Raw genomic sequence first — 19957 nt, 5'->3', positions numbered from 1 at the left:
TACTGTTTAAACAAAAAGCTATTTCTTGCTTTCCATCATTCAAAACACTTTAATTGCTATTTGAGCTCAAAATATAAATCCTGGTTTTAAAACTAACTGCTTCTGACTACCAAATACTGAAAAATGCTCTGGATGTGCTTCTGTCCTCAGAAGCTGATAAACCAATGTGCCTGGAAAGAGTCGAGTGGTTGAAAAATTACCCTCTACCTGCCTATATCATTTTTGGAAATCCTCCCCCTAAAAATAAACCAACAGGAAAAAAACTGCAGCCAGTTCTGTCAAAAGCAGTATTTTTACCTCTTATTTTGTTATCTTTATGAACCCTTAGAGTTGTAGTTACATCTCATCTTCAACTTTCTATTGTACTTTTAGTACAAGGACACAGAAGACATCCTACAGACCACTAGATATTTACACGCTCTAAGAGAGCAAAAATATTTACAGAATTTCACAGACCAGTAGTCTTGCACTGCCCTGCATCCAGGACTATTTTTTGCTCCGTAAAACTTAACTCACATTCCATTATTTATTATTCTGCCCTGTAAGAAGACAGGACTTCTTTTCTTGCAGCATTCAGGATCTCAGCCCAGGAGATCACTGAGTCCATAACTACCACTAGGAAAAACGTATATACTGTTATACTCATCAAAATTTAAACTGTAGATATTGAGAGACAAACCAAAGCAATATAGAATACAATGCTGACTTTTTTTTTTTTTTTTTTTAACACAAGTAAAGCAGCAACAGGGATATGGCAACAGAAAAACATATACATACTACAGGCAACAGGAGTTGCAGGCCACATTAGTTCCTGCATGCGTGACCTTCGACCTTGCGAATCGACGTATACTCCCATATGGCTGAAGCAAAGCAGGTACTCCTCATTACTGAGCTCCACAGCACAAAGGGCATCAAAAGACTGCTGTGAGAGGAAGATAAGCGAGGGGTCATTAGGATTTACCAGGTTTATAGATTGTCCATCTCCCTGGATGGTCAACAGAGAGAACCCAGATTGGTAGCCAACACAGAGCTTGTCCTTGAACACTGCCATCCACTGTACAGTTCCTGGAGCCTGGATTTCACTGAATTTTTTGTGAAAAGGTTTAGTTCTGTGAATTTCATAGCAAAAAACCTGTCGTTTGACAGCCACAAACAAACAAGTTGAAGAACTCTTCTTTAGTGTTCCAGTTGTAATCAATTGGCAGCCTTTAGTTTCTGCAAGCTTAATGTCAAAGTTTCCTTCTGACCCATCCAGAGAGGCCCAGGGGTAAAGGTGAACGTGATGGTTCCGACCACAGATGAGGATGATAATTTTCTCTTTGGGAGCGAGCTCTATCTGATAAACCTTCTTGCAGTCAGCAGCTCGGACTATCACTGCAAAGGAAACAAGAAAGTTAAACCAGAAAACAACACTGCAGTGTTACATACAGAGGTCTGATCAGGTATCTAAACACAGACACATATCAAGTAAGAGCAAGCACTTCCTACACATGCTCATCACTCTATTATTCATTCTCGGAACAAACCATGAGACAAAGCATTTCTGAAACTCTCCCTATGGATATAAAGTCAGACTTCAGAAACACTTTGCAGGGAAAAGCTACTTTAATGCAAATGAAGAAAATGATTTATAAATAATATCTGTACACTGCAAGATGGTCTCTTTACACAACAAGATAGTTTCTCTTCTGAAATTGGTCCCACCTTCAAACCAACATCTTTAGTGAGTTATGGAGAGAAGACCAGAACACGACCAGATTAGGAGAAATCAAAGAAATACAAAATACTTAATGCTGGTAATTGAGGATACAAATGCTGCACAGCTGGCAAATGTCTCAACCAAATCCAAAAGCAGTACAGTAAGTGGATGCTAAGCACATCCAGGGAAAGGCAAAAACATAGAGGTAAAGGCAAAAAAATGCTGTGAGAGCTGGGGAAAGGGAGAGTAAGAATGGGCTTAACCTGCAGGAAGAGAGATTTAGGACAGGCACCAGGAAAAGCCTCTTCACAGAGAAGGCTAGGGAACCTATGGAAGCTGGGGAGTATTCACTGTTAGAAGGATCAGAGGCAGGTGATAGGGTTAGGCACATGTTTGGCTTCGGGATAGTGGGCATCCTGGCACTTTGAAGAAAATGCCACGAGCATTTCATGGGGTACAAACAGAAGAGACTATGGAATTCCAATCTAGGAAACATAATATGCATAAACCAATGTTATTAAAGTATCATTTTCATGTTTCTGTTGACTGAATGTATAAGAGGTTTTTTTCAGGAATAGTTGAGTAACCTACCCAGGTCACCAAATTCTGTAAATTTAACAAAACTTTAGCTGTTTCAGATCACAAGTCACGTGTTTGGTGATGCTCCCCCTGATTGCACAAATAGGTTGTAGGTCTGAAGAAATAATAAGCTGCTGGAACCTTGCCACAAAGTCAAGATTTTTTTGCCCTAGCTCCAACTCCTGCTTACAGTTTAGTTTATTTTATCAAAAACTGATACTCTAACCAAAGACTGTTGATATAAGCAGCCAGCAGCTAATTAACACTGAAAATTACAGTTGCCATGAAATAGAGATTAAAGTTTATAAAAATGCTATTAACAAACGGGAACTGGTCACAAAAAACTCACAGAAAACATGTTTTAACTTAAAACCAGAATTTGTTTTCACATTTACATATGATACAGTCATACACACTGTCATTCCTTTATGAAATGACCTCTCAAATTAAATGTACAATTTTCTTTTATTCAAGAAGCTGCATTGGAATCTCTGGAATTATGTGCATCTAAAGTTACATTTCTATCTAAGTACTTAAAGAATGGTGAGCAGTGGAAGTTTACTCAAAGGAATGGCATTTATTACTAGTAAAAAGAATTTCAAATATCTACTGCCTCCATGTATAAAGCAGTTTCTCCTGGAACTGTGCAGTGGCTTAAGCAAGAAGAAGCAATAACATTTTGTACTTTGCCTCAAAACTGTAACCCCGATGTTGTACTTAAATTTTATTTTGAAAGTCAAGTAAGTCTAAAAACCTGTATTCGCTGTTGTATTTTACATTGAAATGCAAGTTTTAACACGACTGCAATCCAAATTTCAAATAGTCACAAGGTAAACTGCATTGTAAAAGGAAATTAAAATTCTTCCATCAAGTTTAAATTTAAAGAAGTATCTTCTCTGAAATTTGAATGTCAATGACAAAAAACAGTCAAAGGGCTATTTCAGGAATGTCCCAGGGATTTCTTCCAAAGTTGGTCAAGGGGCCTGGCACATTTGCATTATACAAATCTGTATCATTGACCTCAACATCCTCAATTCTCAGACAGCTAAAGACACTAGAATAACCTAAGCTCAGAGGTTACAAATATAGGTGAATATAGCATTAGGTATTTTGTTAGAAGCAATCCTACCAGAGAGCCAAGACCTGACCTCTTATACCACAAAAATTACAGACTTAGAATGCTTTTTAAATTTAGAGTGCCTCAGAGGTTACAAGGAAGAATGATTTCACTAGGGATGCTTCATGCTTTTCAAGTCAGAGAGAAAATCACTAGTATTTTCTATGTTAACTTGGAAAAGGATATATATTACTACACTATTGAATTTTAAATCTGTGTTGTTTCTTAAGAACGCATTACTTCCATAAATTCAGTTTAACTCAACTATTTTTTTCCTTTTTTTTCCTGTTCAGTTGTTTGTTCAAAACATAAATATCTTATTTTTAGAAGCAGACTGCAAAATTAACTAGACTTGTTCTTTGTTTTCCCATGTTTAAAATTGCATTTTGGTGGATTGACTCCAAATGATCCCCAGGCTCATGTGCTTGCCATCCTTTTGGCCACAACAATTTGGCCTCGACTCCCATTTTTATCCATGTTGGTGCTCAGTATATCAGGTTAAAAGGGTCCTCCCCTTGGGCCCTAGCTGTGCTGCTTAATAATTCAACAACAGAGGGACATGCCTGGGGTGCTCAGTGAATATGCAGCATACACTTTGCTGTGGTACCTGGAGCACACTTTGTGTGAATGTCTGGCATGGACATGGCAACTCTTCAGAAAGAACAGGCAAAACTGATTCCACTTTTTCCAAAGCAGAGTGCAGAGTGCATTATGAATAGGAAGGAGAAAGCAGGTTCAGGACAAAGCATGGGGTCACAGAAATAATGGAAAGGGACAAGCAAGGCATTTGCTTTGGCCATCATCAGTCTGAAACAGAATGTGAGTAGTTGTCACATTTCTGGAAGAAACAGACAACAATACATGGTGGCTTTAATGGAAAGACTAAAAACTTGCTTGCACTGTCTCTAACTCCTGATTCATCCCAGTTAAGTCCTCTGATGGTGCACATTGGAACCAGTCTCTTTTTATCTGAAGTTTTTCACACTCATTTCAAGTTCTGTTTAGTAAGTGCCTGATAATTCACTGTGCATCAACTGCTGGTGCATGTACTGTGCATGCTCTGTGTGCTGAAGCATTTTATTACCTTCTGTGGGAACACAGTTAAGGTGAAAATGTGTTAGAATATGCCCAGTAAGCCATCCCTTTAATTTCAGCCAGTCAACTGAATGTAACGATACTGACCAAATTAGTGCTTTTATCTCTCATTCACTTCTCCTTCTTATCAGTTAACTGAGTGCTTAATACTTTCTACAGATGAAGGGCTGTTGTGTAACCTATATTATATCAGCACTAAAAGTTATGGAGTTCATTATTCTGTATGTAATTACAGCATGCACAATGGCCTCACTTACCGTCACGGGTCACCTCTATCACATACAGTCCTTCTTCTGAACCAATTGCTATTCTATCTCGATCTAAACCAGGAAGCCAAAAGAAAAGGCTATTAAATTCAGTTAAACTTAACCTTACCTTTAAAACAGACTGGAAAAATTTCTGGACAAAGATTTTCAACAGCAAATCAATTTTGCTCAGGTTCACACAGTCTGTCAAAGCATGCTATATAGCATATTGGTAAAACAACTAAACAGTACTGTTTACTCCAAATGGATGAAGAAATTTGAATAACAATGCAAGATTAGCATTTCCCCCTCCTTAGTGAATTTCTATGAAGGAATTCGAGTGAGGAATTCATTTCAAGGTGTCACTGCTCTTGTTACAGAAGCCCATCTAAAAGCTTCAACAACTCACAAGCTTTTAGAAGTTAAAACAAACATACCTACAATAGCAGCAGCTAAACTTGCTTTAATAAGAGGCAATGTACTGTCATAGGCTTCTTGTGGAATATGCACAATCTGGTTTTTCAGTCTATTTTTGTGCAGGATTGACTGCAGCCCTTCTAGAATTCCAACCCACTTTCTCTTCTCATTCTCATTTTCTGTCAGGATCAGTAGAGAACACGACTTTGAAGGCAAACCTAGGAGAGAAGCTGTCACCTTTTAACAGACAGAGAAAGTGAAATTAGAAAGAGTAGTAAAAGCCCTTTTTGTCAGTACTCTATAGTTTAAAGAACTGTGAAAGTAAAATATACTTTTTCATAACAATGCAATGATATACCCGAGTGGTATGCAACAGCAAGTACAGCCACAGTGCTTTGAAAAAATGCAAAAGCCTTGGAGATTTTGTTTGAAAATACTCAGTCTTGCTTAATCATTCTGAATAATAACACAGGGTCCAGGAATGTTACCATCTTTTCCTACAGTAATCAATACAAGCCAGCAAAAGGCTCCTTCCTGCTCCAAACTGGAATTTCAGTAGCATGTAATAACTTTTCCTGATCCCTTCTCCTATCAAATTTAACAACTTATTGATAATGTCACACATTCTTTCTGAGTTAGATGCATTTAAACCCAATGGCACTGCTATGATCAGTTCTAGATTTTAATTTTGCTACTTGTTTTTCAAAATTGTCCTGGAGGGAAGAGTACATCATATCTGCATTAAAAGCTCTGGAGGGAAAGAACCCTTGAGACCTAAATACTGCATTCTCCCACTTTCCTAAGTTAAAATAAAATCACAATGGCTTCACTTAATTTTCAAGGAAATAATTCTATAGATCTCGAAGGATAATGTATTCCCAATAGAAAAACAAAAAAGGAACTTCTGTTGGCCAAAGTATGCACTTACTAATTCTTCATGTTAGGTCAGTAAGTGTCCTGGCCAAAGAGATGGTAGGAATTGAGAGATCCTGGGAACTAATGCCTTCAGTCACCAACAAACAGACCATCAGCCAGGATCAGCCCTCACAAGAGATTTTTAGAATAACAATCATCTAACAGAAAAAAGGTGCAAAGGTGCAAAACTGAAGGCCATAACTATTCATACATGGAATAACACATCTTCAGCTTATTAGACTTGGCAAGAAAATGACCATAAAAGATGCATGATCTGGTTACGCAACATACACTTCCTGAAAGAGTGAATTAAGCAAGAATATTCATCTTAAAAAAAAAAAAACCAACACCACACAAATGGAAGTAAAATTGGGACAAGAGGACAGAGCTCCAGAAGTAAGATGAAAGTGAAAAGCAGCAGGAAAAGAACAAGTTTGCAATTGCTTAGAGCTCATATTACTCTGCATCAAGCTTTGTTCAATTCTTAAACTGTAACTAAGCATTAATATTTTAAGATGTATGGGGGCATAATGGATAATATTTCTAAATCTAAAAAAAAAACAAAACCAGACTTCAGCTATGGTTTACTCTTTGAAGTACCACCATATATTATTTCTCTTTTTTTTGAAGGTGGCATCTTACATACTGTCAAATACAGGGGAAAATTGGTCATAATAGACCTAGAATTATTCATCATACAAAAGCCCAGTATTTGCTAAGAAACTCAAGACTTCTTAAATCAAACTGCTAATCTGTGGAAGGACTCTTACACTATTATTAGAAATGCATCAGTGGCAGCACTTAGACTGCAGTGCCTGGATGTCAGCACGGCCTAACATCCAGCTTTAAGATCTGGTTACCAAGGAGAGATGTTTGAGTTTGAGACACATTCTTCCTCTTCTTGATTTTATGACGGGTCTAGTGTTTGGCAGCATTCTGGTGTTGCTTTCTGTTGGTGAAAGATCCAATAGAAATGAAAATCTGTCTTTCTTGGGACACAAATATCCTCACGTCTTACGTGAAATACTTTGTATGAAAGAAGGACCACTTTTTTACACAGATGATGAAAAATAACACCTTTAACTATTGTGTAGAAGCCAGTCCATGCCTATGTCAGCAAGATGCAAATCTAGAATTAAATAAAATTGAGGAAATAGATTATCTTGCATCAGTTATCACTGGTTTCCAGTTTTAGGAATTCCTTCTTTTGAAGGAGGACATAAAACTGAGAAAAGAGGTGGACTTTATCAGCACCTTCTCTGGTTACTGTTAACAGTAACCAAAATATAGTATCTAAATAGATATCCTCATAAATCAGGCTTCTAGTTAATTCATCAGACCTCTTTATCAGGGCATAGTCTGATCAAACTGTGGTGACATTTTGTTGTGTTATCCATACAAGTATTCTTACATGAGGAAATGTAAAAGAAAATTTTTTGTAGGTACTCTTTCAGTTAAAAATACCAGGCAGAACTTAGAGTATCAAGTCAAGCAGGCTACACTCTATGGATGCCTTGTTGTTAATGAATTAACCACCATTCTGCATAGTTCATTTTCTCTCCTCAGAAGCCCTTTCCCAGAGTATTTCACATTTGCAAATTTGAGGAGAGAGTGGGCAGGTGGGAATAAAAAAAAAATACATTTAGGAACAAATATGAGGAAAATGAAGGCAATAGTAGTGGGAAAGTAAAGGATGAAAATCCAGAGCAGAAAATAATTCTACAAAAAAAAAGACATGAAAGCAAAGCCACAGAAGCATTCAAGTAGCCAAGACATTTTCAGAGTAAACCCTAAAAGACCAAATGATTTGCATCACATGTGACTGTCAGCTCCTTGGCTTCCACGTTCCACTGATTTGGTTCTAATGACTGAGGATCTGAGATACTGAAAACAATGAGTTTTGGTATTCAGATGCAAGGGATTTTAGATACTGGCTTCTAATGTACTCTGTATTTTATAATCCCAGATTAAATATAATTCACCTAACAAAAGGGACTTATTTCCTATGTTTTAAAAACTAAATACAGCATTCAGGTAGAGTATATATAAAAATGGATATTGTAACTAAGCTAATGATTTTGGTTGTTTCTGTTATACTTAAATACAAAATTAAGTAAACTGAATTTTCAAATGTATTTTTTTTAAACAAGTTAATACATGGCAAACTACAATCAGTGAGTATAACCCAGATTCATCCTACTCTGTTGCAAGAGTCCTCTAAAGCAAAAAAATTAAAAAGACCTGGTAACATCAATGGAAGAGAAAACAAAAATATACTGAATTTAAAAAAAAAAATTAAAAAGCCAAACTTTACATACGAGGAAGCAGCAAAAAAATACTTTTGTTCCTTGCAACCAAATCAAACAAGGAGTACCATATTATTCTTCTACACATTTCTGCACCCCTTGTAAATTCTTATAAACCTGCATAACTTAATAAACATTAAATATGGATAATGTGCTGCAGCATCAGAACAAACACTAGTACTTAATTTGTATTCTCTTTAGGAATAAATTGGTAGCCATACCCTGAATATACAAGGGATGTCTTTACGAGTTGCGTGTATTACATCCGATGCTAGGACAGAACTCACACAAAAATCTTCATCTCTAGTAAGAAAGAGAGAAAGAGAATCACATACAGGCACAGATGAACATTATCCAGCAAAATCTGGTATCACAACTGTTTCAATAGGCTGCAGTGTCCTAACAGCACACAGAGGTCACAACTGCCATCACTGCTTTGTTAATGCTCTAACCATCCTTGGCCCAAACAACTCACAAGCTTCAGTGATGTTTCTACAACACTCAGTATCCGTGTATCACCTGAAGCTAAGTGGGGTGGCTTTCTGTAGTTTTGGTTTTATCAGCCACACCTATTCTACAATTAGCAGCAAGAATATTGTTCTTCCAGCCCAGCAGACACATTAGAAATGAATAATTCATACCTCAGTGAGTAGCAAGAGAGGGGCCTTTGGAAAAAAAGAAAAATCACATAAAAAGCTCTTGGCAACATAATTATAGTCTGTGGGATTCAAGTAAGGGTTTTCAAAACAGCCCGATCTTATTCACTATTACAGTAAAATAAACAGACATCAGAACAACTTTTGCATTTTAGAGTGTTCCATCCCAGAGGGCTTATCTACACAAGCCTTCTTAAACTGAATTTGACCAAGTTGATCACTGTAATTGCCAGTTTTAGTGTAAAGATGACACTAATGCCTGAAACTTGCCCATGCTAGAATTCATAGCTATGGTGCTCAATGTCTATTAAAACATCTAAGAATCCTCAGAAGACAGAGTCAAACAGGCAGCTACAATAAACAGATAAAGAGCATGGGACAGTTGGTGTAATATCTGTCTGAGTTGCTCCAAGCAATGTGCTGATGTGAATGCTGTTATTTGCAATACTTCCATGTTTCTGCTCCCCCTCCCAGCACGTCAGAGGGAGCTGACACTGATGGTTCTCAGAGAACAAATGTCAGAGCAGAACAGCAGTACTGGTGCAACCACATGGTACTGCTGTCTGGGAAAAATACAAATCAAGGTCCCTGCAAATGCAAACTTTATATTCAACAGAGATAGAAGGTGCTGTAACATCTAAAGGTATTACACTTTACTGATATTTGCAAAAGCTGATATATAAAACTTCTTGGCTACTCTGATGGATGTAAGTCTCAGACCTTTTGCAGACAGTGTTCAGTGGTTCAAATGGTTCATCAGAAAAACATTACTGCTGTAAGAAGGCAGGGTAAAAGCCACTTGCACTGTAAATTAAATGGTGCTTTTCTGAAGACTAGTTCAGTTTTTCTAATGTTCCTGAAATTACTGGCTATGGGATGATCTGTGACTCAGTGTTGAGGTCAGAGTGAAGAGGAAAAAAACAAGCTACCAAAATCTATTCGTGTCAGCACACGAAATTCTAGGAAGAAGCATGCTAATACTGTAAATCTTAGTGGCTGCAGTATAAATGACTATAAATTCACTTTATTGATCACTTGTTGAACCAACTAATCCAGCCTGAACTTAGCAGCAGCCTATATTCACAACACATAGATCTTCTGAAAAATATAGAAGATTTCTACTCTGTCATAATACTACAAACCTGAGATCCAAGACTTGACTTGCAACAACTCCAGGTTGGGTTGATTTTCCTTCAGGCACATCATATAAGAAGAGTTTACAGTCACAAACAACTGCATAAGCCCTTTGCCACCCTTTCTTAACTCCTGTAGGCTTTGGGACCTGCATATAAATAACTGATCGTTTAATAAATGTAAGCACATACAGTAGACACAGAAAGCAGGAACATTTAGAAAAGCTTATACTTACATCAACAGAACTAGAATACGTTTTACTCACCTTTCAAAATGGAGTGAAAAATGCCAAGTAATCAAGCAATCATTTTTCCTCCATTAAGTTCAACCATTCCCTGTTATGGTTTAATAAATATACTAGGACAAGCAATAGGGCTGGTATATTCCAAAAATGCCAAAATGGTGGGACAGGTTACCTTTTATATTCTGCTTACATCAACAATCAGGCACACTTTAAGAATAAATTTTTCTGCTGCCCCTGCCCCTTGATGCTTATGAACATTATAGCTACTAATCTACTAACCTTTAGCTCTTGTAGTAAAACCAACCTTTTCTTCCACATCTAAAGCAACAAAGGTTAAATTAAGTTACACAGATAGCACATGAAGCCTTGAGGCTTTAGCATAGTTTAGGAGATCTCTTTAAACATACTTAAGAGGTTCCAAGTTGCATAGCTGTAAGTGAACTTTAGTATTCTTGTCTTGCCCAAGAACAAAAGGCTGTTACCTTGACATAACCTTTGTAGGCGGTTCCTATTCCTCTTTGTACATCTACTCCAAGAGGCCTTTTGGCTTGCTCAGGGGGTATGGGGCAGACCTGAGGTGCACTATCCTTGCAGGAAACATGGCATGCAAATGAACACACTAAGTACAAAAGAGAAAATCCACAGTGAAACGCACGTACAAGTCAAATATAGCAGGAGATTAATGTAGTCTACACTTATGCTCAGCAAATTAATCAATCACACTGAATCTGGCAAATATTGCAATAGCCCACTATGCTAAAGGAGTGAACACACTTAAGATACTGCATGAGATTCTCCAAAGTGCTTTTATTTTCTTTTTCAAGCCTATTACTCCCATAAGGGGCAGGAACTGAGTCCACATTTCAAGGCAACTATTCAAATAATTTTCCAGAAGGAAAGGAAGTTGGTCAGCCTCACTGGTTTTTAAGCAACTAACCTGTCTAACCCCAGGCAGAGGACAGAAGATACCAAGGAATCACACATGCAAAGCTCTGCCAGTGTTGTCCAACAAATTCAGGAGGCAACATAATTATTTGGGACCATTAATACCAAGGCACATTGGTTGCAGAGTAGGGAGGATATAACCAGTTTCATGGGCCCCTTGGAAATGAAGCTGGTTTTTATCATAGTCTCTAGCATTAAAAAGAGGCAGAATTGGGATCAGGAGTGAAAAGAAGTGCTGTTTTATTGATGTAATTTTTACACAAGGAAAAAGAGGTGAAGTTGATCACTGTAGTAGGGGGAAAAGACCACTTTGGACTTGCAGGAAGAAAGGTGAAACCAGAGTTCAGAAGTGTCAGCAACAGAAGACAAAAGGCAGCCCCAGGGGAAGTGCTGGCAGAGCAATAGGTGCCCTCAGGCAAGAGCAGCCAATTGAGACCTGCCAGGAAAAAAAGCCCTGAAGGGCAGATGAGTCAATCTGAGTATGATGCTGAAAGTGTCAGCAGAGAGGGTGCCACTAGGAAGATTTGGTCTGGGCACAGAAACACAATAAGGTTATTTGTACTGTAGTGTTTTGAACAGATCTGCGGACTACTTATGGATTTCATGTGACCAACCAAGATAAAGATAAGTATTTTCAAAGAAAAATATTTCCATACACACAAACATGGAACTCAATAGTGATACATACGTTAGAGAAAGCATTTTAAGTAAAACTAATGAACAGTACAGCAGACTACAGGATACAAACACTAGCAAATTGTCTTCCCAACACACAGGATTTATGATTAGGATAGCATAAAACTGACAGATTCATGTTATCAGAGTATTGCTGTGGTCTTTTTCTACACTACACAAACAGAAAACACTGCCCCCCCCCTCACAATATAACAGCACTAACAGTAGCAGAATTAATCTGGTAGTATGAAAGGGAACCACGTTGGCTTATATTATTCCTTGACTTCATTGTGACCATGCAAAAGAAAGAAAAGGAGAACCATTCAGTGAAAGTCACCCCTGGCTTTTACTCCCTTTCCAAAGAAATGGTTGCTTTAAAATGCATTAGTGTTTTGGGATGATTTTTTTCAGGGTCTTGCTGAAAAAACAGAAAGTGTAACTGACTCACCATCGCAGGCATAGCCTTGCCGAACTAATCCCACCATCAGGGAGGTGCAATGACTGCACTGAGTAGGGCTGGTAAATGACTTGATATTGAGCTGGTGAGCTTTGGGCTGAAAGATACATTCAGGATAAAAGAAAAAACAACTTTTTACTTTCTGCACTCATGAAATGCTAGCATCTACCTTCACCACCCCCCAGTATACCAGACTGTACCCTTTGAAACCAGGAGTTCTTACAAGTAAAGGCAACTTTCACTGCAAGGCAAAGGTAACATTTTTATTTCCAACTGCAAAAGACACTCAAGCCCAAACCTACAACCAAATATTTTTTCTGACAAATCAAAATCCATCACCTTGCATTTGGAAACATTTGATAAAAAAACACAGACCTAAGAAACAAACAGATGACAAACCCAAACAGGACAAGAACAAACATGGAGGGCTAATTTACCAATTATAATTTTTTTCCTTTGTTGGTTAGAATAAGGTTAGCACAGTCCCCCTACCTTTGGTACAGCTAGAGAAATGGACTGAATGGTGGGGGAAGGAGCAGCAGGCATCCTCTGAAGCCGAATTGGTTCCTGAATCACAAAAAACTGGAATTGAGCAAGATGAAGCTTCAAGAATTTGTTTTAAGTTCAGGGTGGCAACGCTAATTGTTTTTTGCTTTTTTTTTTGCTTTTTTAAAAACTATAAAAAATTAATCATTGTAAACATTGCCATTCTGATTTAATAGAAACAAATTGGATTTTAAAGCACTCACAGGAAAGCCTGCACACTAACAAACAAGGACCAATACAAAAACATGTGAAAATGAGGTACATCAACATACACAGCCAGCAAAAAGGTTTCATTTGCAACTGTCCTCACAGCAGGGGCAATTAACACTGACACATCACAAATAAGCAACATTCAGTCCTGGTCTTCATAATGAATGCTGCAATATATAATTATCATGAACAAGACAGAGAGACTTTCTAGGAAATTACTTTTCAGGGTAAATTAACAGCTCCCTTACCTCTTGTTGTTGCTCTGCTGTTACAATGGAAGTAGATGGTGAAACTTCTGACTTGGGACCCTGAATTTCCTGCTCACTAATAGAACTGGTCTGCAAAAGTGACAGTAAACATGTTAGATTAGATACCACACATCTGATGAAGTGTTCTCAACAAAATGGAATTTCAAGATAGCTGTAATCAACAACTCATGGCAAAAATAAAACAAAAAGCAATGCTGATTTCTATAAACAGCACATCTAACAACTTTCAACTCTGAAAAAATCTACCCTCAAAACAAACCCTGCCACCTGACAAAAAAGCTGTAAAGCTGGAAGGACTGAAATGCAAAACCTCATAGTAGGCAACATAAATGCTGTAACAGTCTTCTTTTTTTCCAGCACGGCTGTGTCTAATCTCTTGCACACAGGTATGGAATGATGTTTGAGAAGCTTGGCAACCATCCATAAAATAGCTTATGTCTCATGGCAGCTTACTACACTAGGATTTTTCTAGCATTCAGCAGCCAGTGATTCTGCCACAGGAAAAATTCTTAAAGTAGGACTACACAACCTTTTAAAAACTGAAGAGCTGTTTAAAAATGGCTGGCTATTTTATTAACATGTTGGCTATTAAAAGAATCCCATCTACTAGCATAGTTTTATATTTCACTAAAATTTAAGACTAAAAGAAAGCTTGGATGCTAATTTGACACTTACAAGCAACTACTAATTGCCAGCACAAGGGGGAAGTATGCTACAATTCCAGATCTAAAGAAGCTGGGTGTGGAAGCAGGATACTGTATTACTGTACTTTGAGGACATCATGGAGATCAAGATTAACAAACATCAAATTAGACTTCACATGAATGATGTAACTGACACTGAAGGTAATGAGCCACTCCCTTCCCAGCAAGTTTAGACAGGAAGATGGCTCAAGTTCAGTTAGCTCACCAGGGATGTTCAAATATGTGTTATTTTTCTGGGTTATGAACTGATTGGTAGGGCTGACACACTGAAAATCAAATTGTACTATTAGGTAGTATTAACTATTTAAAATGCTGTGTGATTCATCTTTAGCCATAAAGACAGTAAAAATATAAAATAATAAGCCCGTAAAGACATATTGAAAGAGAACAAAACTAGGTCTATTTTGCTGATTAAGTAACAAAGAAGAAGCAAGTATCTAGCTTTACAAGGCCATTTTTACTATGACAGGTCACAACAAAATAAGGAGACAAAACTACTAGCAAAAACTTACTTCTTCCCAAAAGGCTAGCAGAGAAGATGTAGACGAAGAGGAAACAGAATCCTTTGTTGTAATGAATATGAGGGATAAAAATGATCACTTATCACCCAAAGGAAAACTTCAGATGGAATATTAGTAGGCTAGCTAAATAAAATGTTTTATATGGCCAAATCATATTTATCAAAACTAAATCAACCCAGAGCAGATGACACAGACTATCTTTGTAAGTATACATGGAAAAAAATCGTTAATGGAAGTCATTAAGTACAGATTCAGCATTTATATGTAATTCATCAGAAAACACTACCTGCATTTCCATAGTGACTATTTATTTATTGCAGGATCCACAGAACAGAATCTTGATTAGTTATGGGCTTGATATTCTGCATGTTACTGTTTTAAGTATAGCTGGTACTTTTTAATATACTGTTTGAAAATATCAAGGTCAGTAGACAAAAACTATTATACAGATAGCAGCATAAATAATGCTCCTCTCTCTTCCCTCCATCTCATCCACATAGCACATCTTGCTGTGTCAGCCATAAAGTCAATTTGGATATTTTGTTACTGGGAAGAGCACATACACAGAGTATGCACATGTAAATATCAAAACATGTCCATAGGTTTTCTTTTTGGTGACAGTGAAAATTTGAAAAAAAAATAAATAAATACAGTGAGTACACATTTCAGACAAAAATGTAACCAGACCAAATAGGTTTTATCCTGGGCCCCTTAAACTCAGCTCCATAAAACTACCAGATTACTCTTCCCAGTTCCAGCTTTTGGTTCTATCCTGAACCATTTGTATGTTTTGCAGAAAAAAAATAACTCAGTAAATCTTCATGGATCAAGTTCATGAAGTAAGGAAATGTGATTCAATGTTGCATTTAACAGCTGCTTCCTCCAGGAATGCACAAACCTTTTTAACTGGAACGCCCATTTGGAGCTATGATTTGTATGATTAGTTTTCTAAAGATCAGAGGGTGTGTCACAATGAACTTATTATACCAACATCTGTGGGCCCTCTGATTCTCTTCCCAGTTCCTTCTACTCTAACCACTCCATTAAGATCAGGAGCCAAGAATTTTACATATCTGTTTGAACACTTCTTGAACCGTGTGAATGTTTTTCCTTGTACCATCCAGCATCTTCCAACTGCAAAGCATTTAATTCCTTATTAGTAATAGGGTGTGCCAGCCTTTCCAGAGAACCCTGAATATATATTATTCTGCCAAATGTTTGAGATTAACCTAAACAAAGAAGCTAGAATAGGAAATAATCAATGTGAACTTGAGTATTTCCAAAAGGTGTGAGCTTCCCTACCAAATGCCAAGCAATTTGACATCTACTAGATATCCAATCCTGAGTCACACTTATCTGGCTAAGATGTCAGATCCAAATGTGCCATATAGTGCCCAAGAATTACTTTTACATAGTAAAAATATATTTCCACTATCACATTTTCATGGTTACTTTATATAATAACTCACTCTGAAAGTCAGATCACGTGCAAGAGGAGAGGTGTTGAAATATTCAAAAATGGAATCCTGAAAGTCTGGAAGTTTGAGACCTAAAACCCAAAGCAGAACAGGCTTAGCTAAAAGGCAACATAACAGGTGGTGTTAGGGTTCTGTTAAAAAAATAGTTAACTTTAATTACCTGAATCTGTTCTGTATTTTTCTTCCAGTTTTTTCTTCAAACCTTCCATCTCTTCCAACAGTTCCCTATTTTTGGCTTCAGATTCCTTTAATTTACTAAAGCAACAAAATATGATCAAAATGCAGTTTGAAGTATCTCAAAGGCAGGAATGTCAATGAACAGGGTTGTTCATTTATGGTCCTACATCTCAGAGTTTTGGAAAGAAAAAATTTTTAATAGTTCTTTTAAAAAGATAGGTAATTTTTTTTTTGGGGGGGGGGAAGTTTTGTTTGGGTTTTTTGAAGGCAGATTAATTTTAATTTTCCTTTGAATAGGCACCTCACCATAAGACAGTGAAAACCATACTTCAGACTCCTGCTATCACTGCACATACCTGCCAGAAGTTATTTTAATATTAGTTTGGCTTTTAATTCCCAAGAATATGTCTAACCTCCAGTTAATCTAAGAAAAGTTATTGCATTCGCTTTGAATTATTTCTTAGAATGTTTTTTCTCAGATGTCTAAGATCTGTATCTTATTACCAAGAAATTCACAGCATAAAATGTTGACTGGAATTTTTACAGTTCTCATTTGACTATGTTAAAAATGTGCAGTTTGTAGAACAGGTTTTTCTGGCAAAGTCCAATATCCCACACACAAGGGGCCATTTTAAGGAAGTTACTATTCTAATTGGCAGTTTAGAGAAGTGCATTAAACTCCAAACAGAACCAAGGCTCTTATTACCTTTCAAAAGACATGTTTGCATCTTTAACTTTTCGTAGCTCTTCTTGAACCAGTTGTTTGGCACGAATTTCTGCATCAAGGGCAGACTGTAATTCCAGCCTAGCTGACATATCCAACTTCTGACTGCGTCGCACTTTCCAAAGTGGATCCTGTTGTGGTAAGTTACTGAATATTAATACCAAATCTTTAAAGATATTTATGCTGTTGTTCAAAGACATGAAATAGCTTTCACACTGGTTCAGACACTCTTCTTTTAATTAGTTATGGACTGTGTCCCTCCTAAATGGATCTTGGCCAATAGTCAGACTTTGTAACAAAAACCAAGCAACAAGCAATTTTTATACTGGTTAACCACTAACACTATACACCTGAAACCAAAATGCTGGGTCACTGAACATAGAAGTAAAACTGAGAGAGCCCACTGAAACTGGCTGGTTTCCACTATTCACTCTAGAAAACTAGAGTACAAAACTTGCAGTGACACACTGGACTTGCAATCCAAATGATTTGGATTGAGTGAAGTGAAATCGAAATGCTTTTCAAAGCATTTTTCACTTTCACTGCTCATATTATCTTATGGATACTTTTCTAGTCACATATGAACTTGCAATTAACAGTCATGAAAATGAGAGGCATTTTTTAATGTGGATAAGTAGCTGCCTTATATCAGGTTCTGCTGAAGTTACAATACCAGTTGTAAGGTCAAGAACAGATAGTGCTCTTTATTCTGGCAGTAGTTAAGAAGAAAATGCCAACTGTATTCGAACCTACCTTTTTCCCTGTTAAACCTCTCAATATTAGAATAGTCTCTTGATGATGCAGGCACATGGTAGCTCACAGAAAGCCATAACTTTCCTTATTTTCTCCTAGTCATAGGTTTGGAAGGGACAAGGAACTTTTTATGAGTATTAACCAGTAGAAGGTGGACTCTTTGCACGTCAGACTGTGCTGACTGGCAATGCTAGGGATGTGAGCTTCCATGCCTAGCTGCAAATGTCTCTTCCCTTCCTTATGCAGGTATTTAGTACCTGCCAGTGTTTTAATCCCTGAAACCATACTCTTTTGTGAGGCCCTTCTGTTTTGCAGATTTTATTTGGAATTCTGTATAGGAATACTATATAGGAATATTATGGCATAAGCTCTGACTGTTCTGCATGTAAATAAAGCCACAGGATCTCAGTATATGTCACTAGTTTGTAACAATACACAGCTAATTCTTTTTCACAAAAGAAAGCTTATTTTGTGATCTCATTGTAAAGGCAATTAAAATTACTCATCTGCATCTAACAAAGTGAGGTATATTTCTCTAACACCCTTTAATGGTTTAAGTTACTGTTTCTTCTCCCTACCACTTAAAGCAGTTTGTGATGGCAGATATTAGTAAGAAACAACACTCATCTCTAACTATCAAATTCTGATCAGGTGACCCACATGGATTTCACAAACAATAGCTAAAATCCAGACAGTTATCAGCAGATTTATTAGATTAGAAAAGAATTCTGATTATGAACACATATTGATAAGACAGCAGCTGAAACTACGAAAATAGCTTCTTAAGACATCCTCAGAACAACCTGAATGCTCAGTATATTCTTACCAGTGTTCGTGATCCCAAACTGGAACTTCTCAATGATTCTAGTTCTTCTGTCATCTTGGAAGCTAATGCTTGGAGATAGCCACGAGCATCCTTCTCATCACTCACCCTATTGTGCAATTTCAAAAAAATGTTACTTAACAGTTTCCTGGCTCATAGCACCAAATACCAAACCCCCAAATAATCAGACTAGATTTAGGGACATAGCAGAAATGGACACAGCAGGGAAAACTCTCAGCAACAGAAAACTGAATATATCTTAGATTGCCTGCTTTAGATTTTTCTTCTATCTGATTCTCATGATTGTGGCAGTTGCTAGGGAAACCGAAGTTTTCCTTCTGCCATCAGCAAGAGTTCTGCAGAAATTCACTGTTACTGTTTGGAACATGATCTGCATATTGCCTGTTCAATTTTTGCAATGGCTACCTTCAAGTCCTTCTTGTCTTGCATGCTGAAAACACTTGCACACAACTTGCTAAACCAGCAACTAACAGAAGGAAGAAGTGACCTGAGAATTAAGTGCAAGTACTTATCTAGTACAGCTAATGATGTTATATGTGTTAACATGGGCCTTTTAAATCATGACCATCCTCCTGAATGAATTTATTAAAATGTTCAAAATTGGGCATTTTAATGATCAGTTTAAAGACTGGCACACTTTGACACAAATCCCCTCTCCTTTGTACTTCATATCATCTGACAGTTTCACTTGTCATTACTATACAGCCATACTAGAAAGGTGTAGTTAACCAACACTCAGAAGTCCTGTGCTTTGGTTGATCTCAGACAGAGAAAGAGCTTAGCTATTCATTAAAAAAAAAGCCAATCAAAGTTGATAAAGTTGGTCATCTGGATCTCTGAACAGCACATACCATTGAATGATTTCTGCAATCTGAGCTTCCCAATGAGCAACAGACTCCTTCTTTGCTGCTAGGTCTTGGAGCTCATCTTCCAGCTGCCTGTTCTGTGCTGTTAATTTGTCCACGAAGGAGCAAAGCTGAAACAAAAGATTAATTTCACCCATGTTTTACTTCAGTTGCTGACTTTTTACATATGTTTGTGTCTACACACCTAGAGAAGTAGAACAAACAAGACCTATCCACAAGTTCTAATGCAGATCAAAAAAAGAACAGGTTCTCTTTTGGGGGGAACTGGAAACTAGCTCCTGAGCACAAAACACCACGTTGCCAGTTCTCACAAAACAATCCAAAGAAAAAGAGAAGAAATGAGTGCAGAGGAATGAGGTTTAACTGAAGAACATGAAGGAA

The 19957-nt window shown here is 37.3% G+C and overlaps 2 protein-coding genes across 15 annotated transcripts in view; one reads left to right on the top strand and one right to left on the bottom strand.

Moving 5' to 3' along the window:
* Positions 1-19957, top strand: part of EXOC3L4 (exocyst complex component 3 like 4) — a 360645-nt gene that overhangs the window by 126048 nt on the left and 214640 nt on the right. The gene's annotated exons all lie outside the window — the stretch shown is intronic.
* Positions 1-19957, bottom strand: part of CDC42BPB (CDC42 binding protein kinase beta) — an 88588-nt gene that overhangs the window by 7830 nt on the left and 60801 nt on the right. For 11 of the 14 annotated variants that reach the window (XM_071745505.1, XM_071745498.1, XM_071745499.1 and 8 more), the window contains exons 17-30: positions 19562-19686; positions 18693-18798; positions 17096-17244; positions 16373-16467; positions 16204-16283; positions 13489-13578; positions 12977-13051; positions 12476-12581; positions 10890-11026; positions 10172-10311; positions 8595-8676; positions 5173-5389; positions 4748-4810; positions 778-1374 (exon numbers count right to left, since the gene is read on the bottom strand). In XM_071745505.1, the coding sequence (XP_071601606.1) occupies positions 778-1374; positions 4748-4810; positions 5173-5389; positions 8595-8676; positions 10172-10311; positions 10890-11026; positions 12476-12581; positions 12977-13051; positions 13489-13578; positions 16204-16283; positions 16373-16467; positions 17096-17244; positions 18693-18798; positions 19562-19686 (2062 nt within the window). The remainder of the gene's footprint in view (positions 1-777; positions 1375-4747; positions 4811-5172; positions 5390-8594; positions 8677-10171; positions 10312-10889; positions 11027-12475; positions 12582-12976; positions 13052-13488; positions 13579-16203; positions 16284-16372; positions 16468-17095; positions 17245-18692; positions 18799-19561; positions 19687-19957) is intronic. The other 3 variants (XM_071745501.1, XM_071745495.1, XM_071745503.1) reach the window with 1 other exon arrangement.

The sequence above is a fragment of the Heliangelus exortis genome, chromosome 5 (assembly GCF_036169615.1).
Source record: "Heliangelus exortis chromosome 5, bHelExo1.hap1, whole genome shotgun sequence".
Taxonomy (NCBI): Eukaryota; Metazoa; Chordata; class Aves; order Apodiformes; family Trochilidae; genus Heliangelus; species Heliangelus exortis.
This window is presented reverse-complemented; position numbering and strand designations above follow the sequence as displayed.